This window comes from Haemorhous mexicanus, chromosome 21 (assembly GCF_027477595.1).
Source record: "Haemorhous mexicanus isolate bHaeMex1 chromosome 21, bHaeMex1.pri, whole genome shotgun sequence".
Lineage (NCBI taxonomy): Eukaryota > Metazoa > Chordata > Aves > Passeriformes > Fringillidae > Haemorhous > Haemorhous mexicanus.
Genome location: NC_082361.1, coordinates 4,093,411 through 4,116,686, shown reverse-complemented (window position 1 = coordinate 4,116,686; position 23,276 = coordinate 4,093,411). Strand labels below are relative to the sequence as shown.

Genomic DNA, 23,276 nt, shown 5'->3' with positions numbered 1-23,276 from the left:
TGCGCAGCCACGCCTGGGGGCGAGAGCCCCCGGCCTTTGTGGATGGGCCGGCTCTTTGCATGTGAATGGCGGAGTTTGGTAAATCCCCGGGCCTCGGCTGGGCGAGGAGGAGGAGGAGGAGGAAGGGGGGTCGCTCCCAGCTCGGGGTTAATGAAGTGGGAAAGGAGTCTTTCAGAGAGGCCTGCAAACATCCCCCTCCCTGGGTAACAACCCCCGTCCCAAATCCTACATGGATTGACTTAAACCCAGGGGATAAGTGCTTTAAATTAATCTCATTGAATAAGAATGAGGCCAAACAAAACTCTTTAAAATCATATTAAAAATCTATCAAAGGACAACTTGCAGTGGGTGTGCTTTTCATTTTGTGAGCGCAAAGGCAAGGAGCAACCTTCCTCCCATTTACACAGCAGGAATGTGAATCAAAGACATTCTCTAATATTTAATTGTCCTTGTAGCCGTAGCAGATTCCTCCTCTTACATTAATGAAGTACAAGGCTTCGTTACACGTTTGTAATTGCAATATTTAAATTTGCCATTTCGCATCTGGAAGGAGCTGGAAACTCCCCTGTACCAGTGGAGCCAGCACCATAACACAGTGCCAGGGTCCAGTTTGTGCTAGGAGGATGGGAGGAGAGAGCAGGACAGAGTCCCGAGGAATCCTCTGCCCTGGGAAGGGGGATGGCTGTGCCGGGAGTGGTGGGAAGGAAAGAGAGCAGAGGGGACGGGAGGGCTGGAGCTGTTGCTGCCAGGGAGATCTCACAGCAGAGTCAAGCTTCAAGATAAAACTGTTCAGGGAAGACACCACAGGCTCTAAGCAGTGAGCACTGCCACATAAGCAGCATCGTGTGTGGGAGGATCTCAGCAGCCTCAAAACCTGCTGGAGGACCAGCCTCACCTCCAGCCTGTGTGCAGGGACTGAGATGGGAGCTGGTGTCCCACAGCAGAACCCACCAGCACTGGCTCTGCACCTACAGCAGCCCCTGAGCAGGCTGGAAATGTTTCCAGAGGATGGTGCCAGGTGGGCACAGTCCTGGCAAAGCCCCAGGGGTAGGACAGGCTGTGCTGAGTTGAAATTATAGGAAAGCAAAAAAATGGAACAGTTGAGAAGCACCAGTCCCAGCAGGGAAACCTTTGGAGTATTGCAGCAGGGATTTCTCCAGGGTACAGAGCCCAACAGACAAGCTGCTGCTGGTTGGGTTCTGTCAGCTCCAGGCTCTGGATCCAGAGGGTGCAGTGGGTTTGCCAGGGCCAAGCACAGTCCTGGCTCTCAGGTCCCTTCCAGGCTTTTATCCAGCTCAAGGGCCACCTTCCTTCCCTCCTGGCACAGCTTTAACCAGGACCAGCACTCTCAGAACAGCCAGGAGCTACTCTGCTGGACATGCCAGCACACACCAAGTCACTGCAGTCAGCAGAATTGTTTCTAGCCAAGATATTCCATGGCTTCATCCGAGCACCAAACAAAACTATGTCACAATGGAAAGCCCAGAGTGCTGTTGCTTCTCCTGCCCTCTCCCAGGTTCATGGAGAAAACAAGTGTTGTAAACAGGAAGGTTCTGCTGCTTTCTACCCTGCCTAGTTGTGATGTTCTCAGCAGTCAGGGACCACGGCTGTGTCCTGTGTCTGACCCAGCCCCTGGTGCTCAACTGTGATCTTTGCCCCTCCTTGCATTTTCCTAGTCCAAAGCCTTGCAGCGTGAACCCTCCAGCTGCAGAGGAGAGGAGGATGTGAGCTTCTACCACAGCCAAAGGACACGGAGCCAGAAGAGAGCTGAGAAAACACAAGAGCATCTCCCGCAATCTCAGGGTGTGAGAGCAGGGAAGGCAAACCCAGCTAAGCCCTGGTCTGACTCACAAGCAGCTCTGTAGAAAAGTTACACCATGCCACAATTTCCAGACCAAACCCAGGGGCTTTGGGCTGCAGGGCAGTGAGGCCCTTGCCCTCCACCACAATCCAGACAAGCAAACAGGACCAAAGCCAAAACCAAAGCTGCAGCTCCACCAACACTGCCAAACCCAGCTCCCTCCCCTGCCAGCTCCCACCCAGCCAAGACCCCTCAGCACACACCACATACCTCAGAGCAAGAGGGGACAAATCCAGAAGATCAGGGCAACATCCACCTGCTCCATGCCACGGGAATCCACTGTCACCCCTGGCTGCTCCTCTGGCATTTGGGTGCTCAGAGGATTTGGGAACCTCTGCACACTCAACACCTTGGTCCTGCCACAGGAGGTGGAAATGATGGAACTCCAGAGCAGCTCACAGCTCCAAGCACCACACCCTGCCCTGCCCTGCCTGAATGTAAGGGTGATTTGAGTGAAATCAACCCCAAACCTACCAGGTTCTTGAAGTGAGTGGTGCACAAGGGTGAAGCCAGCTCAGAGCCAATCTGGAGCTGCCCAAGTGTAAATAAGGGCACAATTTGACTCCTGCCCACCCAGCCACAATTCAAACACATTTTTCTCATCAGCCTTCAAGTTTATTAGGAGAAATGGGTTGCACATGCATTTAACTTCAGGTGCAGGTGCATTTAACACTTTCTTATTCAGCAATCTCCTCCTCTCTCTTTCCCTAATCACTCAAGCTATCCAGCCCTACCTGCTAAAGATGGTGAAACTGAAAGAAAAAGGCACTCTAGTATTTTTAAAATCACTTTATTCATCATAACCATTTGTACTGTTTCATGCCCAGTTAATAGAGGCAACACTGAGATCTCCTGATGTCTCTCACCTCTGTGCTGCTGGCCTTTTTTCTAACTCTTATGAATTTGCCAATAGTCCCTATTAATTCCTACGTGACAGTCAGCCAGGAGAAGGTCATGTACTTTCCCTTCATGCACAAGATCATTCCCAAACTTGCACTCTCTGCATCATTCTGAGTCATTTTCATCCTCAGGGGTTTCTTTTCTGTTTAAGTTGACATTTGCCTTAAATCTGATCGCTCTTCCAAATAGTTCTCATTAAAAAATCAGGTGGGCTTTGTTATTTTATTTTAATCTAATAAATGTTAGTAACTTCATTCTCTCTGAAAAATCATGGTTAATTTGATACTGGAGCCTTTCTGTCATCTTTCAGAAGTGTTGAAAAAAAGTCTTGCAGTGAAATTGAAGTGTTTGATAATTGCCTGGGAGGAAAGAAAAATTCTGGTTTCAAAAGTTACCTTCACTTCAGAAATTAAATACTTTGGGGCTGATTGCTGCTCTCCTACAATCCTTTGTATGACTCACTACAGCCCAAAGTAGGTGCCCTCAATTCTGCATTTACAAGGCATCATTTTCATCTGTTTATACTCCTTTTTCAGTACTTTTCTTCCTTCTGACATCTGAAATTGCCACTATTTGAGCACTTTCTGCTCCTGCATTAAACATGCCTGGCTCAGGTCATGGTGGGCTGTCTTCCTCATCCCTTTCCTGTGCAGGGAGCAGAAAGTTGTGTTTTGGCTGGGTTTGTGCTGCTCTCACCTGTGCCCTGCTTGGTGCTTGTGCTCTAGGAGGGGCTGGAAGAAGCAGAGGGAGGGACAGGTGGGTGCTCACCTGCAGGGAAATTTCCTGCAGGCTTTGGGGGCATTTTTCCACTCACAGGGCAGTTTGGGTTTCATTTCACACCCTGTGGTGAACAAGTGCCAGTGTCAGCACACCAGGGCCATCCCTTTTCCCAGAGTCCCAGTTCCCTGATGGGAACAAGACGGATGGCAAATGGGAAAAGCAAGAAGTGAAATCCATTAGCCCAAAGAGGCCCAGGCAAGGCAGAGAGCCCCAAAAGGCTGGGTCATGACTGGCAAGGGTTTGCAAGAACCTGCAAAGGCTTTAATGTTCAGAGAGGTGAGACACCTCAGACTCCCTCTGTGTTACATAATCAGGAATGACAACATGCTGCAGGCAAGGAGAAGTTTGGAGGCTGCTGGATTCCACTCTGGCTCCTTCCCACAGTGACAATGTTTGTCCCCAGGAGCTCTGACAGGGAGTTCTGTGCCCATGAGCCCTGCCCCAAAGGGACTGTGTGTGTCACTGCACTGAAGAGCTCTCCACAATCCTGCCACTGGCATCACTGCAGGTGGCAATTCTGACTAACAGTGACCAGGGACAGAGGACAGGAGAGGAGGTGGCAGCAGTGTGGCTTCATTACCTGAGACAGGAGCAGAAGTGCTCCCTTTACAGTGACAGGGGACAGGGAAGATTCCCCTCTCCATGGTGCTCCTCCCCTGCCATGTTTACCTGGCTGGAAACAACAAGTGAAGGGATTGTGGAGCATTCCTTAAATAGAGAAGAACCAACTGCCCAAACTTGTCTCACTTTCATGTTGCACACACATCACATTTCTCTGAAAATCATGTTTAACCTTTTTTTATTTTTCTTGCTAAAAACCATCTTAGGAACACGGTGCATCTTCAGGAGGCCACACTGAACTGCAGCAGTAGAACAGGACACGCCTAGATTCCATTCCACTTGGACCTTGGAATGAAGGGGAGGAGACCAAGATCCCCAGGATCCCTCCCACACTTGCCTGATAAATTGAAACACTCCTCAGCTGATTTGGCAGGTCACCCTGACCCCCGGCTGAGGCACTCCAGCAGCTTTTACAGCCAGTGACTGGAAGGGCCTGGCTTACGTTGGAATCTGCTGGTTGCCAGCTTTTCTCTGCTTTTTCTTCTTCTTCTTGACCTTGGCTCCAGCAGTGTCCATCCCACTGGAATATTCAGAGCACAGGAGCTCAGCAAGGCGGCGTTTGCTGTGGGTCTTCTTGAGCAGCTCAGACCTGGGCAGGGGGAAGAGCAGAGGAATTCAGGAATTCAGGAATTCAGACCCCCTTCTCCTGCTAGGTGGGTTCCTGCAACGCCACTGACAGCTGCACATTAGAGAAGGAGCAGCTCCCTTTCCTTGAGGCTTGATTTGAAATTCTGCCTCATGCAAAATTAGGTTTTGTTGTGACAGGTTTCCACAAAGGTGGCAAAATATCATGGCGTTTTTCAAAGCAAGCCTTTGTTCTGTACAAATGCTCTTGCAGGGGTGGTGGGGAGAAGGAGGGAAGCTTGTGTGCCTGAAGGCTGATGAATGAGGTGACACAGCAGTTTGGAAATAATAATAATAATAATAATAATAATAATAATAATAATAATAATAATAATAATAATAATAATAATAATAATAATAATAAACCTAACAGCCCAATGACATTGAACAATGGAAACATTTATAAATAGAGCTTGAATACAAAACCCCCTCCCAAACAAACCAGGGGGAAAATTAAAATCATGAGTCTAAATCCCACAGATCCAACAGATTGCAGTGTCCTGCAGCCATCCCATGCACCTCACAGCCTCCCTCTCCAGAGACTGGCTTCTGCAAGAGTAGCTGCATTTTGCATGGCCACCAAACTCCAACATGGGTGCCCCTGCAGCCCTAAACTGCCAGCTATAAATATAAAAACTCATTCAGCACTTTCCCACCACGAGTTCTGCCTCTCCTGCTCTACCACCTTGGGCAAAGCTCACCCTCAGTTATTTAAAACACAATTTCTTGGGTGCAGGACCAGTCATTCCCTAGCTCGTGGGTCCTGGGCACAACAGGGTGTCCACAGCTCCTGGTGTTGGCATGTCCCACCCTCCTCTTCATCACCACAGAGCCACAGCCTGGTTTGGGTTGGAAGGGACCCCAAACATCACCTCATTCCTTTCTCTAGGCCAGGTCCAACCCGAGTCCCTTCCAGCCTGGCCCTGAACACCTCCAGGGTGCACCTCTGAGCAAGCTCTAGTAAGGACCTGGAAGAGATCTCAAGTGTTTCCAGAAAAACAGAACAGAAATCTGTCTGTCCCTCTGCACAGGAGGGAACTGAACTGAACAGCAGCCCCACACCCATGCCAGAGAGCTTTGGTGACAACACAGGGACTCAGCAGTCCTAAAGGTGACACCTTCTGCCTCAAAGTCCCTTCAGGTGTCCAAACCCATGCTAGGTGTCAAAGAGAAGGAAGAAATTCTGGCTGCAGCAATGGATCAAGGCATTCAACAGGCCAAACACCCAGGGAGGACAAGGGAAGTGAACTCCTGGCTGCCTGGGGTGTTTGCTTGCTCCCTTCCCACAGCCTGTGCAGGGGTATCCCCTGCTCAGCCCCCTCCACCAGTGGGGGAAGTTCCTATCTGACACTTTGATTGTTGTCTCCAAGCATTTCCTACAGAAATTCCTGGGTTTCCAAGCAACACACCAGTTTACTTAACCACAGGGAACTCTCTGCTGCAGAAGGACAAGGAATCCACCAGTAGCTGCAGGGCTGAGCTGCAGCTCAGCAGGGAGGTTGTCCAACACTTTATTATCAATCAGGTGAAATTGCTGCCCAATTAGTAAATCAATACTCCCTGCTGAGGTGATCAGCTGTACACAGAAAAGCAGGGATGCAGGGAAAAGGGAGCTCTCTCCCTCTAACCCAGGGCCACAAAAATCAATGGAGTTGTGCTGTGGAACCTGTGCTCATCACAGACAGAAGAAAAGCAGCTGTCAAGGCCCTGTGTAACCATGAGATGGAGGAGCTGCAGGGAACAGCACCAGCCTGCAGTGACAGCACACCAGGAAACTGCACCAGCTCAGGAACCCTGATTCCTGCTGTAAATTCTCCTCTCTGCCCAACTGGTGACAGTCTCTGGGAGCAGCAAGATAACCACAGGGCACCTTCCCTCACCAAGGTTATGAGACAAAGCCCAGGAGAACTGAGCAAGACCTTAACACTCACCCCTGAGCATCCTTGGGCAAGGTTTTTAATCTCTTTGGCCTCCATGTCCATCCTCCCAGCTCCCTGTGCTGTCCCTGGTGCTGAGGGCTGGTGGGATGTTAATTTAAGGGAGCTGTGTGGTGATACCGTGGCAAAAAGCTTCACAGAGAGCCTGTAAATGTAAAGATGCATTTGCAACACAGAGAGAACGAACCCCTGTTCCCATCACTGGAAAAGCACATGGGTGATGAGCATCTCTTGCTGTGATCTCATGTCTGGGTATCATGGTATACTGAGACAGAGGAAGGAATAAAAGACTCAGGTTCAGAGCTGCCTGTGCTCATCTGTAATGAAGCTGCAACCTCACAAAAGCTGGTACCAAGACCCTCAGCAGAGAGATAATAAGGAAAAAGAGGAACTGTCCCCAGATGACTTTGTTATCTCCTCAAAGGCTGGAAAAGACCAGGCCAAATTTTTAAAGACACAAAAAAAAAAAAAAAAAAAAAAAAAAAAAAAAAAAAAAAAACCACCACCAAAAACTCTTATCCTTCATAAACTGGAAAGATTTAAACACTGTTTAAACATGAGAAACTTGTGAATCTTGCTAAATACATCACTGAATGATGAAAAGGCAAGAGAGGAACATCTGGAAGAAAAAGTGTTCAGTGAAGGAAAGAGTAAAATCCTTCTCTCCTTTGCTTCAGTTCCCTTCTACACCCACTTCCAGAGCTGCTCCCAGCCTGCTGCTCCCCTTCCCCACCTGGGAGCCACAGGGATCTCAGGGATGCAGGTGCTTCCCAACCCTCCATCTCTGAGGAAATCTGAATGCTTTGCACTGATCTCCTTCTCCTGGCTCAGAAGATGCCTCTGCTCATCTTTCACACTCAGTGTGAGTGATCTTGTTCTTGGAGGTGCCTCTCACCCTGGCTGGCATCACTGCCTGTTCCTTTGTCTTGCTGTGTGAGATGCTGCTGCAATGCAGTGCACAGGTGTAGTGACCTTTAACCAACTCCCAGCATCTGCAGCATCCAAAGGCTCCCAAACTGCTCCAGCTGAGGAAGGAGGAGGATGAAGTTCTGACACTCAGTCCCAGGACTCATGGTGTGTCTTTGGAGGAGACCCGAGGAGGCTGTTCCATTTATCAGAAAACATTTCAACGTGGATTGCACCATCAATCTGCCTGACAGCATCTCCAACAGCTCCTTGACACTGTGCCAGCAGCAGAGCTGGGTTACCTCTGGGCCAAGGCTGCTGCAACACCTGCTTTTCCTACTTAGAGCATTGCATGAACCATCTGCAGCCAATGCAACCCTGTTTGGGTTGGTTTTGCTGCTGTTGTTTTTGCAGAGTGGGGGCAAGAAATCCATCAGCAATCCTCCACTGCTCTCGACAGGTCAACAGATGGCCCAGGTCCTCTGCTCCCAGCTGATGCAGATGCTTGAGAAGATCAAGGAAAATTATTACCCAGCCAGAATGAGCACCAAGCCTGTTCCAGAACATTCAGGGCAGGGTGGTCTCCACACTAGGGTGTGCTGAGCAGCAAAGCCCACCTTGCCCTACTGAAGTTAAATGCATTTCAGCCACACAGAAACCCCAGTCTCACTTTCACTGCCATCCCTTGGTCTTCACCCTATGGAAAAAGGACAAAAGCAGCACTGGGAGGCTGGGATCCTCCCAGGATTCTTGCTTCTGTCAGGCCCTTTCCCAGCCTAGAGATCAGAATGTACTTCAATTAGAGAGAGATGGCAATTTTTGGTGCACAGCCCCCAGCACAGAGGTTTTCCAGCTCTGTGGGCAAGCACTGTTAACTTGATTAGAGATGGAGCAAAGGCTCTGTGCTGCAGCCACAGTGGAACAGGACAGTAATAAAGGGCACTGCTGTATGCAGGGAACAATCAGATGGATTTTACAACTATAAAACTTTAATTTCATAAGAAGATTTCTTTTATACCATCATGATGTGGTAGCCAGGACTCACCTGTGTCCCTGAACTGCCTTAATGAAGAGTGATGGTGATGTTTCCTTTCACAGCAGCCATGTCTCTTCCTCTCATTTTTGGCTCCATTTGCCCAAGCTCTTACCTGAGCTCCACGTTGGCTTTCTAGAACAGACTGCTCAAAGTGAAATTCCCAGTGGGCAGAATTCCAAAGCTGCATTTTGACTAATTAAGTGATATCAGGAAAGCTCTAAGTGTGCACATAAAAACTGGCAAGCAAAGTGCTTCTAATGATGAGACAATTGCTGTGCAGGGAGGCCCAGCTGCAGCCTCGAGTCACAAGCCCTGTATTTTTCAAAAATTGTCAATGCCAAGATGTTCAAAAGTGGAACCAAGGATGTGAGGGGGAGAGAAGGTAAAAGGCCACCAGTTTGCACCCAAAGGAAACTGCTGCCCTGGCCACGTGGAGGACACAGGGCTACAGGGTCTGTTTCCCAGGAGCTGTCTGATTCTATCTGACCATGCTGAAGAATGAATTAACACAATGATCCTGCAGCCAAAGCCTTCAGGCCATGCCCATCTCCACATCAGAGCAATGGCACTGTGATAATGATGTACAGCAGTGCTCTCAAACTCCTCTTCCTGATCCCATTTCACTTGAGGGTTGACTTAAACTCTGAAGCACGAGGGGGTTTTCACCTTTGTTTTTATATCACTTTTTGCATAAGCTGTAGAAATTCTTGATACTCATAAGTAAATTCAATCCTTCTGAGCATTTCTTGCATCAGAAATTCCTGTAGCAGGGAGTTCCACAGAATCAGCTTTCTTTGTAATGGCTTCAACTCACAAAAAAGCCAAATTAAGTCGCAACTGCTCACTGCAGTGAAAGCCTTTGGGGGCACACACTGGCCCTCCTGATTTCAAAGGCAAAGCAGGCCCTCAGTTGATCCAGAATGCAAAAGCCTGAGCAGCACAGGGATGCATGGTGGAATGGCAGTGGGTCTGTGGCATGTGCATTGTGAAGGAGTCAAAAGACAAATCTATCTGGCCTGTCAGCCACTTCCTCGGCGTGCTGCGACTCCACGGCGAAGCAAGGACAGCTAATCCCTCAGTGGAGGTGGGATCAGCTTCCTTGCCTCTAGCCTGCAGTCAAAGCATGAGCCCAGACACTGACTAAGCTGATGTACTGTAATTCAATATGCAGTATCTGGTTCTTGTGCTCATCTCTCACCTCAACACAGCGTTGCAACTTTCTGAAAACAGCGCCGGCAATTATTTTTCCGTCTTCAGATCGGGTTTTGCAAGATCCACTCCAGCTAAGGGGACAGCTGGTTTGCACAAAGACCTCTGAAAAATGCATGGAAGTTGACATGGGCAATGAGGAGAGGGCTGTTCCCACATTTCAGCACTGGAACATCACACACCTGGCTGCTCCCTCTCGCTGTCTCACCTTCCCCCAGCAGGCTCTCCAAGGAGGCGCCAAGCACAAAAGGAGACTTCAAAAGAAATGAAAAGTTTTCTTTGTCCTCTTAAGGAAACATTTAATGATTGCCTTTACCCCACTTTCAACCTGGAGTGCCTGCCCTTTATTCTCTAGGCAGGTGCTGAGAGATGAGGCTTTAGTGAGCAGCCTGATTAAAAACCAGTATCAGATGTTGGGAGACAATGTGTAATACGACAACCAACACTCACAGCATCATGTGAGAATTATAATTAAAAAGATTGCTCTGTGACTGTGCTGTTATAATTTCAAGCCTTGCATTTTACAATTAGAAACCATTTGTCTTCTAAATGGCAGGCTAAGTTTTGCTTTCTGCTTTGTCAGTGTGAAATCAAGAGGAATTCTCTAAGTTAATAGCATAATCTTGGATTTATGCAAGTGCAGACTGAATTTGAATTGATATTCACTTTCTCTAAACTGTCCTATAAATACTAATGTACCCTCTCCCTTTATTTATTTATTTATTTAAGCACACACAGAGAAAGCTGATTAAAGACAAGTTTCACAGGCAGGAACAATTGTTGCACATCACAACTTTGGCTATTTTTTGCAGGGTCTTTGCTGATGCTCCCGGATTTGAAATCTGCAGCTTGAGCTGTGACAGAGCTGTGCAAAGTCTGCCCACTTTCCTTGAGCTGTAATTCTGTGATCCACGTGCAAATGAGCTCTCAAATCACTCTCAGACCATTTGTTCCAACACCTCCACATCCCCCAGCCCCACAGGTCCTGTGTGTAAATACCTACTGTATCTTGAGCTTGTCTGTGCTATAATGGGATGAAGACTTGGGGAGGAGGAACCCCCATCTAAAAGAGGTTTGTAACAAGGGAAAAAGTAGCTCTAACAGAGTAGCAACATCACAGGAACAGAGAGAGGCATTGTTACAGGCCAAGTAATCCTGTGACACGCTACTGTCACTCATAGCTTGACACCCTGCTGGGCCAGCAAGACATCAAAGCCCACCCCATACCATCTTACATGCTCTTTATCAGCTAATCAGGCTATTCTTCCCGAAATAAAGCTCCCTTAAATCCCCTGCTCACAGGGGCATTCCCATCCTGTTGCCCATCTGCTGAGGAGGGTCAGCTGGAGCAGGAGGCAGAGCAGTGGCCTGTCCCTGGTGGCTGCTGAAAGCAGGACAATGCAGGCTCCAACTTTTTATTTTCAAATCCCTTCCCCTTGCATTTTTTTTTTTCTTTTCACAGGATAGGTGCAAGAGAAATGCCCAGCCCTGGAACAATTATGTGGATTAGTGCTTTAATTGCATGGCTAAGGTTTGCTAACAGGGTTTGCAGCAACAATTACACGGAAAGAGTCACAATTGATGCTGATAAAGAAAAAAGATTTTCCTCCTTTGAATTATTGCAATGATTTTTCTGGATCCTGCCTTCGCACTGTGATCCCAAAAGAGAGGATTATCTGTCCTGAACCAACTCAGAGCAGCCAGGATCAGATGCACTGAGCACCTTCAGCTCCTCTGCAGGCACAGAGGAGGGTTCAGGGCTCCTCCAGCAGCACCAGGAGTCTCCAACTCCTGACACAAAATAGGAGGACCCTGAGCACACCAGAGGGGATAGAGCTGCAACTCTGGGCTTGCTGCAGACTATCCTCAGGAGAGATCCCACAGGATTTTCCAGAAATGCTTTTGCCAGAGCTACTCACACCTCCAGGTTTGCAGAAGGATCTTTTCTACCATCAGATCTGCTTTTTGTACACTCAATTCCTGGAGCAAGCCCAACCACCTTGAGGAGCAAAGCACAGCACAGCTCAGGAACATCAGGCTGACCTACCTTTTTGGTCTTGGCTTGGTTTTCTTCTTTGAGCCAGCAGCTGGAAGAGCAGTCAGGTTCTGGGGGGCATCTCTCAGCCCAAAGCTCTTGGCCACATGACCCAGGTGGAGAGATTTGATGTGGAAGATGTGCTTGAGGTCCTTGGGATAGGTGGTATAGGCACACAGGAAAGACTGCAGTGCTGAGGGGAAGGAAGAACACCAGTGAATTCTGTTTGCTGCTGCATTTATATATATAAATATATATATATATATATATATATATATATTTATATATATACACTATAAGATTCAGCTGTTCCAGCTGAAAGGACACAGGGCTGGTCCTTTGGGACACCTTCTGGTCAGCAGCTGGCAGAAAAGGCAGGCATGTTAAAGACCTGTGAAGGTTGCACAGTACTGGTACAATCCCAAAAGGGGAAGGCAGGTGCTGGGGAGGTGTTAGGGACTGAAACAAAGCTCCATTGAATTGCACTGGGTTTGGCTCCTGCAAGGCTGCTCCTTTGGCCACAAAAGGTGAGATTGTGGCATTTCTCTCAAGAGTCATTGATACTGAGTGGCAGCAGATATGAGGAGAGTGGGAACAGAGATGCAGGGATGAAGAAAGAGAAGCATGGAGATGGCACAGGAAGACTCCTCTGATATTAGAGTCCCAGTAGTCCATGCATTTTTCACCAGTTACCAGCTAGTCCCTTATAAATATCTGAGAGCCGGATGGATTTCCTGACTCATCAGCACACTGAGAACAGAGCTCACCTTCTCAAAAGGGAAAAATAATAGAACTGTGTGCAAATTTCCCTTCCCATCTTTATATTCCTGTAATGCCCTTCCCTCAGGGCTCATTGCTCTAAAGACAATCATCCACTAATATGAGCACTACCTCTGCTCCTCCCCATCCCCAGAACGTTCACTACACCCGGGCTGGCCCCTGCTCTGGGAATAGAGGGACTTCCAGGAAGGAAACTCTGCAGCTCAGAAAATGCCTCCCCTCAATCCCCTGCTTGCTAAACCTCCTGTGTCCCCCCAGCCCTCAGTCCAAAGCACCTCCTGCATCTTCCTCTCCCTCTCACACCCGACAGCAGTGAGCTCTAAACTCTCACCTCTCCTGCCCTTGCCTGTTGAGCCACCGGACCAGCAAGTTTGCCCACAGCTTATGTCTAATCTCTTGGCAGCAGCCGGAGATTGGAGTTTATGAACAGTAATAAAAATGTCATTTTAGCAGATCAGCTCCTGGAAGGACCCAGGGAATCCATCAAAGCTCTGTTTACTGAGCAAAGCGAACTCCTTTTCCCAATCGATGAGAAGAAAAGATTGAGGTTTTTGCACCTTCTTCCCAATTTCACTGTGCTGCTCTTTCAGAGGCTCCTGAGCACGGAGAGACCTGTGTTTTCCCAAAAAAGAGAATGCTAAATTCCAAATACTGTCTCAGTCTACTGTCTGAAGGCCATCCTTCTGAAGGCTTATAAACCAGCTCAAATGCTCTCAAAACTCCTGTTCTGCTGTTTGTTTTTTTTTTTCCACAAAGTTATTGGTCAAATTCACCTATGAGAAGGTGTAACTCTTCAAAGGGAACAACAGGAACTTGCTCCTGCTTTGAATTCAGTCCCATTGGAGCCAATACAGCTGTCTGCCTCACTGAAATGGCTGATACTAAAGATCCTGTTATTATGAAGGCTGAGCTCACCTCCCACTGCCATGCAGAGAGGAAAAGCTGCTGGTACCAACTCCCCAAATCAGGGTTAGAGAATCAAAAGTGTCAAAGGCTCCCCTCTTCCCAAAGTCCTGACAGCCAGATCCAGCTGTGAGTCAGAGCACACAAAACCAGGGAGAGCTGCAAGGCACTAACCCAGAGCTGAGCTGAGAGCTGCAGGTCACAGTGCCAGCCCAGGAAACTGCCTCACCCTCAGAGCTGAGATGTTTATTACAGCACCCATGAGGTTGAAATGAAGACCTTTGTGGATGAGACTCTTTTTAAAATCTTTACTGCCAGGTCTTTAGACCTCTCAGTGTTGCCAGAGCTATGTTTTCTGGCTTTTATGTGCAATTAGAGTGGCCAGATACTGAATGCTTTATTGGATTTTTTTTTTTTTAAGTTGAAATTCTTTTATGATTTTATGATCAAAGAGACAGAGCTTTAGGAAAACAACTCACAAAGACTGGTAACAGTGCTGGTCAGGCCATAATTCATGTACAGGGCTCCTTACCTTGATGCCACAGGAACAAACTGAGCTGTTGAGAGTTTTTACCACATCAACACAAGTCTAAGGTAACATGCACTGGCTTGGAGTGGGATTTGGACTTGTGCTCATGTAAGACAGAGGATTTAGATTGGTCCTTTGCACCCCTGCATCCCCATTTTTTCTCCAGGAAATGTAAGTGTGGAAAAGCAAAGGAAGAAAAGAAAAAAGCCAGATTGTTCTATGTCTGATGGGGGTTAGATGGGCTGGTTTGCTGTTATTTTAAACAGGGGATGAGAGGGTAATGGGATATGAAAGGGACACAGGTGACATAACCTGTTCACCAGGCTCTCAGCTGGCAGCCAGCTCCCAGCACTGGCCCCAGGGCAGGGCCTCAGCAGGGCTGGATAAACTGGGAGGCACTTGGCCAGAGCAGGTGGGAGCAGGAGGGAAGGATGCACCAAAACCACCACGGATTTGAGCATTGTGCCACAGCCCAGGGCTCCTGTGACTCTGCTGTGCCCCTCCACACACAGGCACTGAGGACAGAAAGGAGGAGGCAGAATGCTCAACTGCTGGCTGTAAAACTGGGAAATGAAGGGGAGGAGAGCAGGGTTTGCTGCCTTACCCTTTCTCTGACTCAAGGGCACACAGGATCACTCTCCTGAGCTCCTCCTGGCCCCACAGCTCCAAAATGAAGCACCTATCTCCATACAAAGCCTCGGGATGAGCATCCTCCACTCCCCAAAAGGGGCTCCACTCTTGCTAAGGTTCATCCTTCAGGTAGCAGGGCCCAGCCAGACCCCATCTCACTGCTGATCAGTCAATCAAGTTTGAAGGGCAGCACCTTCCCTGAACCATTTGATTTGAGTGTGCAAACCACGGGAGCCAGAGGCAGAAGGGGAGGGTGGGCAGGGAGCCACTCGCCTTTTGAAAGCAGGCTGCAGTGCAAACACTGCTTATTAACATTGACTAGGTCAGAAAATGGGGAAAAACAGAAAAAGAGAGAGAAACAAATGCATCTCTGGCACAGTTTCCAATTGATTGTCTGCCATGAAAGCAAAAGCCAGCTGCCATGTTAATTATTCATGATGCCTGGCTCAGAGGGGAGGAAGAGGGGCTTATGGAAGCCACTCAGCAGTGGAAAATTTGCATATGTAGATAGCAGAGTTGGAAAAAGAGGTGGAGTGCTCCTCTACAAGATAAATGGGATGCACAACATTTCAGCATTTCCTGATGTTATTTTCTGTGCTTCTTTTCTGTGGCTAAAGAAGTTATTAATGCTGAGGTCAGCAACAAGTGTGGGTGGGTGTGTGAACAATGCCATTGGGTAGAGAGGAACCACAGAGGTTTTTTTAGGTGTGACCAGAGTTATTCTCTGGTTGTTCCTGTCACAGGCATTTCAGGTTAGAAGTTTGCATGGGGTACAAGAAATCCCAAGGGAGCAGCAAGAAGCTCATCCATGCAGAATGAAGGATTATGATCGTGTTAGTCACATGCTTTGAGATTGTGGATTTAAAAGAGCAGTTACAAAACTACACCACACACCTGAAAATGGGTGCAAGCTGCTGGTGTAGCAAGTCCAACACTTTCACTGCAGGAGGAAGTTGTTTGAAAACCCCAAGGAACTGAAATCAGCACTGCAACTGCTGGAGGTGGGGTGAGATTTCAGCCCAGGGATGCAGTGGTGGGGGGAGAGCAAAGAGTGAAACAGCAGAATTTCAAACCCTCTTCCCTCAATACAGCCACAGATAAATAAAAAAGCATGCAGAATAATTGGGGTAAGCAGATAGTCACAGGAGATACTCTGGTTACTCTGTTGTGTCATCACCTGAGAAAGGAGTAGAACTTTCAGAAAAAACCAGCACCTTTGACCTCCTGAACAATGACTTCTCAAGATCCAAACAATTTTCATGCTGAACTTAATTTTTATCTTGAGATCAGCCTCTCCTTCTCTAGTTTCTCCAAACATTGTATAACTCCAAGAGCAATTTCCCCACATGGTTTTGGACCCCTTGGAAGGTGATTTCAGGTGATTTCACCTGTCCCACACCTGTGTGCAGGTGCACACAGCAGATACACAGAATGATAGACAGCAATGATGCAGACCATTCAAATTCATCTCACTGGATGAATTAAAATTAATCTTAACCTGGAAATTAAATTAATTATGAAATTAAAATTCATCTTAAACTGGAAATGCTGCAGAACTGAAATAACTTCTACACAGGCTTAGAGAGCAGGGCTTGACTCAGAGCAATGAGGTAAAAAAAGAAATCAATCACTAAGGGAGATGTGGGAAGAGGAGACTCAAAAAAAGGGGAAAGGCTCCAGTCCTAAATCCTGTGAGCTAGAATGGCTTAGTCTCTTTCATAAAGGGTTTGCATTTTGTGGACTTGTCTCAGTAACTCAAATTCCCAGTAACTGCCCAGGAGCTCTGGGGCCTGACTTCCCACAGTGCCTACCCTGCACCACCTTTATGGCTCCTCTCAGTTTGGTGCTTCTTTTCCTACCACATCCCCAGCAAGATTTTAATCTTTCTCCCAAATCTGTCTTCCTCTCGATTTTCCAAACTGAGAGGAAGAAGGGCAGAGTCTCTTACACTGCTCAGTGACAACTGCTTGGAAAAGATGGCACATCAAACCCCAGACTTGTACACAGCCACAATTATCAAGTCCAACTTAGTTTTTATTTTTCCTGCCTTTCTGAGTTGTTGTCCCTCTGTCTTTTATCTCCCATCCCACACAGCCAGCTCCAATCCAAGATCCTTTACTGGTCAGGGTTGCATGCTGCCTGATTCATCCCTGGGGTAAACTGGAGGCATCAGTTGGGAATTGCAGCAGGATGTAGTGGAGGAAGTCACCCAACCCTTTCCCAGCATAACACACACAACCCCCTCATTCCTGTGATTGGGTCAAAGCCCTTGGATGTGAATCCCACTGAAAGCCAAGACTAAATCTCATTTGCACGTAATATGGGAACACCAGAAATTAACATTTAATATCACCACAAAGCCTTCTGGGCCTGCCTCAGCCCCCTGCAGAGCCCAGCAGCCCCAAAATGTTTCTTCCAGGCCTTTTCCCTGATGCTGTGCCCCAGAAGAAAACCTTGGCAGCTCCTCTGAGCCCTTGTGGGATAAGTGGAAGGAAATCACTGACCTTTCTTTGCCCACTGGACAGTCCCCTCGCTGGAGTGGACGAGATTTTCAAATTTTGTCTGCAGAACTGTGGCCCTCTCCCGGACTTCCTGAGGGTTCTTGCCACAGGATTTCTACCAGGGAGGCAGGAGGATTAGAGGAAAGAGAGAATTTGAGTCAGGAATAATGAAGCAGTTTACAATAGATTTAATAACAGTAAAATCACACAGCAACTACCCAGGGGCCAACAAAGGTAATCCTCTCAATATTACTAGAGGAAAAAAAAAAAAAAATCCAGATAAAGATGTTAAAGTCAGAGCAGCCAGTGAGCGCCGTGTGGTGGGGAGAACAAATCAGTTTTAATTTTGTGTTTTCTAACATCTATCACGGATCTTTTTCCCTTGCTTTTCTTTCTTTTCCCTTCCCTTTTTCTTTTTTGCTTCCAGGTACAACAGGCCAGATCCCACTGCCAGTTTCCATTGGAATGATTTGGAATAACAGCCCCCAGACCCTGCACTAAAGAGTTTCAGAGGGATGCTGCAAGCTCCCCTGTGCACTTCCCCAAAACACCCAGGGCAGGAGACCATGAGATCCACAACCAGCCCCAAGCTCCAGAGAAGAGACAAATTCAGCAGCTGTGAACCAAGGCAACCAAATGAACTTCTCATCAATTCCAGCATGGATTTCTACATTAAGTTTCCTGACTGCCAACACATCATATTTGACAGGAACTGCCATCACTTGGCTCCTCTAGAGCAGGACAAGCCCCTTGCACCAAAGGCACCACAGAATAAACTTCCTCAGGCCAAAGGGGCAATTTTGCACGTGTTCCAGCTTTCCTGGGATCAGACTGTAGGATGCACTTCAGGAAATGGAAAACAAACATTCCTGGGAGCAAGCTGTTACTGGGAGGAGAGAGGCTCTCTCCCTCTCTGAGGGATCCAGGCAGAGAAAGGAAATGTGGACCAGAAAACAAGTGAAATTTTTGATGGAAAGCTGACAGCAAAGTGCACAGCCAAGCATCCATGGATGTGCACCTCTCCCAGAGAAGGGCCACAGTTCTCCAGTGTGACTCAAGACAGGAACCAGCATCCAAGTGGGAGAGTGCCAGATCCAAGGCAGCAACTTGGTAGTGGTGAGACCCCTCACCCCAGCAGGGCTGACTGAATACAAACACCCAGCTCCTGGGATTCTGGAGGAGCCCTGTGCCAAGGCAGCAATCCTGCTGTTCTTCTCTGGCAGATCTGCATGCTAATGCTGCAAACCCCTCTTTCCTCTGCACTGCTGCCAGTCCAGAGCAGCCACATCCCAGTGACACCACAAACAAACCCCAGGGACCCTGGGGGCTGCCATCACCTGACACAAAATGCTCTCCTGTCCCAGATGTGACACTCTGTACCCAAATGTGCCCAGAGACAGACCTCAAATGTAATTTAAATGCCCTGCACTCTGCCTTCCCTGAAACTCAGCATCCCACAGCTTCCAGAATTCCAGGTAATTCCTGAGCAAAGCAAACACACCTGGGGCTGCAGCTCCTGCTCACTCACTGCCTGGACTGACTGCTCACCTGCACCTCCAAGGACAGCTGGCTGTTTGACCTCATTAACTCTCCCAGATTTCTGGTTTCTGCTGTCTCCCAGTCTCCTCAAGAAAGGCTCATGAGCCATCTCACAGAATCACAGCATCATTTAGGTCAGAAAAGACCTCCAAGATCATCCAAGCCCAAACTTGGACTGATCATCACCTTGTCAACCAAACCACGGCACTGAGTGCCACATCCAGTTTTTCCTCAACACCTCCAGAGATGGGGACTCCACCACCTTCCTGGGCAGCCCATTCCAATGCTTGACCACCCCTGCAGTGAAGAAATTTTTCCTGATATTCCACCTGAACCTTTCCTGGCACAGCTTGAGGCTGTGTCCTCTCCTCCTGTCCTTGCTCTTTGGGAGCAGGTCCTGACCCACACCTGGCTGTGAGTTCTCTTCCCTGAACCTCTTTTTCTCCAGGCTCAGCCAGCTCTCCCAGCTGCTCCTCCCATAATTCACTCTCTGGACCCTTGCTCAGCTTCTCTGGACACTCCTTCCACACGTTCCTTGGACCTCAGGTGTGCCCTGAAGCTGAGACCGTCCCCAGCCAAGAGCTCTGCAGAGCTTCAGTGACCCCCAAGGGCATCTGCCTGCCCCAAGTGGCCACTCCTTGTTGTCACCACCAACTTTCCACCGCCGTGAAACACAAAACTTTCTGGCCCCGCCTGCTCCTCCCGGCCCCCGGCACTTTCCTTTTGTTAAGCCTCCTGGCAGCACCAAGTGTCACCTTCCCAGCGCTTTTTAATATGAATGTGAAATTAGTGAGGTTTGCCCTTTCCCCTGGCGGACAGAATCCTCTGTTATTAAAAAGTAAAGCACTTTAATAATGAAAACTTTTTCTCTTTTTCCTGTGTTTTAACTGTTTAAAATTAATGAGAAGGGCATAACGGTTGTCAAAGCGATATTGAAAGCTGGGTAGCCAGGACCGAATAAGCACGAAAATCCCTCCAGAGTGTTAAATAAACAGTGCTTCAGCCCCCTCTGAATCCCTGTGTTGGTTATTGTATACATTCTGTAACAGCACTCAGAATAGATCTGAGCACCAGGGAGGCAGAAAGGTTTCAGAATTCCAATAAAGGCCTCAAATTAAAGACAGCCTGGTGCGAATTCCAGGAGAAAATTAAAGAGACCTCAAGCTTAAGTGACAGGTGACTTGCTTCTGTGTCACAACTGTCAGGGGATTTAGTGATAATATGGCAATATATTACAAAGGACTTTTCTTATTCCCCCCTTTAGGTTTCAAAATGAGGCATCTCTTCTTCCTGGTGCTGGGGGAAAATAAAAAAAAAAAAGTAAGACAAAAATGAGGGATAAAAAGCTAGGTGCATAATTTCCAAAGTGTGAGGTCAGTGCAAGAGATATAAATAAAAAAAAAGCAAATGGCAGGAAACATAATGTCCCTGGAAAACAGCTTCTCCCCTCCTCCCATCTCCACTTTGTGTTTTATCCCCTTCAGACCCTTGAGACAGAACTCATTTTAAAATTGCACCCTAATGGGCATGAAAAAAAAAACCAAAAACTTGTGTTTGATTCCTGTCTTCCAGGGAGGTTCAGCTAAAAAAGAAAAAAACCCCACCCCAATAATAAGAATAAAAAAAAAATCTAAATTTAAAACTGACTCAGAGGCAAACTGTGAAAATAAAACCTGCCCATGACTGAGTGTCTGGACAGATCAAATCAATCAGTGCTACTGGAAGGGCATGGAAGCCATTCCATGTGCTTTACTCACACAGGCAAGCTTTAATCCTGGTTTGGATGAGCAGGACAATTAATTTGAGACCTTACACATTTTTTCAAGACCCCAAAGATAAAAGCCTACCCCAGAGGTTTCCTTGATCTGCATCCCCACCCCTCTGTTAAATAAGCAGCACTGTTGCCATCATGGAGAAACAGTGGGAGAGGAGAACTTTTTCTGCCTTGTGATTCCTTCAAATCCTTTTCTGGCAGATCCCAAACCACTGGCATAATGAGTGTGGACAATAACATTATTTATAGGCTAAAAGGAAATGCAAGAGAAAAAAGTCAGGATGCAATGTTATTTAACCAGTTTGAGACAACAAGGTAACTCCCAAAAATGCCAATTCCACCAGGAAAAGATTCATGGATTTCTGTCAGAAGAAGGAAACTTCCAGTGATGAAGATGACAGGTTTTAGGTTTGAGAGGTTGGGATAAGTACTAAAAACTTCTGATTTCATTAAGAGAACATGATAATGGAAAAAAAAAAAAATTGAAACACAGTAACACTAGACTGAGGTAGAAAAGTTCATTCTTAAAACAGGAAAAAAAAAAAAAAAAAAGATGGGGAAACCCACCAAAAAGCCTGGCTGTAACATCTCCTGCTTCCATTATACTTCAAAACAAAATGAAGGATTTTGTTTTAATAACAACTTTTTACTAACCTCCACACACCTTCTCTAGAACTCACCAAGTCCCCCTTGCCCCCCTCCATAAAAGTTGAAAGATCAAATTTATTCTCTTTGTAGGCAGGTGAACATTCACACGCCCAGACATAGCCACATATATATTTCATATACCTAAATATAAAATATACATTTTACAGGCACTTCAGCTTGCTCCCTGGCTGCACACAGAAGCCCAAAAAATACATGTTCCAACGTGGTACTTATAATGGACTTGAGTTGAGGCAATGAGAACTGAAGAGCATCATAATGAGGTTCCTGTGTGCAGGACTATAATATATACATGACTCAGAGCAGAGAGAGTGAGAGCAGAGCTGAACCTCCCTCCAAAGGCAACATCCCAACAGGATCAGGTTCAGCTCCTCCTGACACCTCAACCCCCCCTGTCCCACTCCACTCTCAGCTTATTGTACTGTCCATGTGGTGAATTTAGGGAATTTAAGAGATATTAACTCTCCTGAAAACTTGGGAAATGCCCCTGCAGCTTCTGAGCTGACCACTCAGAGCCTCCAAGACAATATAAACATGGAGCTAGCAAACACAACAAGTCCTTGATTGCATTAAAATATTTTTCAAGTCATTCCTGAAGGAGTCTGTTTCATATTGACAGAACTGCTGTAATGCCATCCCCATTAAATGATACAGAGTTTTTCCCAGGAAGAGAAACTCTACACTTAAATCCCAGTTCTTTCAGATTGAGTCACATAGAAACTGGTTATTCTGTATTTCTAAGTTCCAGTGAGAGATTAAAACCATCCTACAGCCACAGTGGATGGATCTCAGTTCCAGTGAAGTCAACAGCAAAATCCCACTTGCTTTGATGTCGGAGGGAAAAGAGGAATTTAATCCCACCTTTGAAATAAAAGGAACCAAATCCTTCTGTGCAAGTTCCTGTGTGCAGCACCTGGCATGGCAGGGCCTGCCCAGCAGCACTGCCTAAACCAGCAACTGCTCCTTTCAAAGAGGGGCTGTGTTTAGAGCTTTTTGGAAGGAAAGGAAGAAAGACAAAAGATGTGTATTTAAAAAATTCTGTGCTTAAATGTGTAGAGCATTTGACAATTTGGAAGCATGGTAGAAATACCAAACAGGCATGGTTAGGTTTTTGTTCCTAAAAAGGGATTTTCTCCTGCTGCTTTTCAAAACTTAAATTGAAATTTCCTGGAACAAAACATGGGGGGTTTTTTTTGCCCACTTCCCATGAAATAACAGTTGCTCCCACATCTGGAACAATGAATATTCTGTCCCATGTCAGTAATAAATTTAAAGAACAATTTCTGCATAAATGGAATCGTTGAAAAAGTCTTCAAAGGAAATCTGAAGTCACTCTCCCTAAAAGCACATTTGAGACAAAAGGAAAGTATTTCTACATGGAATGATTTAAAATAATTTCTGCACTAACAAAGCCCAACTGAACTTTGTTACGAAGTAATATCCTAGGCATGATCCAGCCATTAAAAACAGAGGCATTACAGGCTGATTTCAGCCAAAACCAGTGGTGGGAGAGAGCTTTAAATAGAGCTGCATCTCAGCTCAGCTCAGACCTGGCTGTGTGTGAGGTGCAGAGCACTGAACATCTTTCCCAGGCTGTGTCTACCAGGAGCACCACGGCTCCACCAGCCAGCACCAGGAATGAGGCACCTCAGACACGGGGTAACAAAAGCACAGGCAGGCAAAACAGCAACAAGAGGGAAAAAAGAGTGTGTGCTGCATCATGCTTGACACATTCTTGACTTCCATTCAAAATGCAGGTTCTTGCAGGATTTAATTTGCCAGAGCGCAGCAACGCCCGAGACATCAATTGCAAATGAGTGAATTCTGTGAATTAGCAACTTGAAGGCAGACCCAAAGCTTGCCCAAGTCAATAAAGAGGTGCCTGTCAACCCAGGGAGCTTTGTTTTGGGCTCCAAGTAAATGACAGATGATAAAAACCCTGATGTAACACATCAGCAAATGCATTTTCCTCGTTTCTTCAGAGAAGTTTAGAGCCATTTGTCATCTCCAACAGTATTTTAGTGCAGAAAAACAGGAAAAACAGG

At 47.0% G+C, this 23,276-nt stretch overlaps 1 protein-coding gene across 1 annotated transcript in view; it reads right to left on the bottom strand.

The window, feature by feature from the left end:
• Window positions 1-7,221: 7,221 nt before the first annotated feature.
• Window positions 7,222-23,276, bottom strand: part of DDX31 (DEAD-box helicase 31) — a 40,494-nt gene continuing 24,439 nt past the window's right edge. The window contains exons 18-20 of the mRNA XM_059865538.1: window positions 17,256-17,367; window positions 11,922-12,102; window positions 7,222-9,979 (exon numbers count right to left, since the gene is read on the bottom strand). Coding sequence (XP_059721521.1) covers window positions 9,949-9,979; window positions 11,922-12,102; window positions 17,256-17,367 — 324 coding nt within the window. The 3' untranslated portion in view covers window positions 7,222-9,948. The remainder of the gene's footprint in view (window positions 9,980-11,921; window positions 12,103-17,255; window positions 17,368-23,276) is intronic.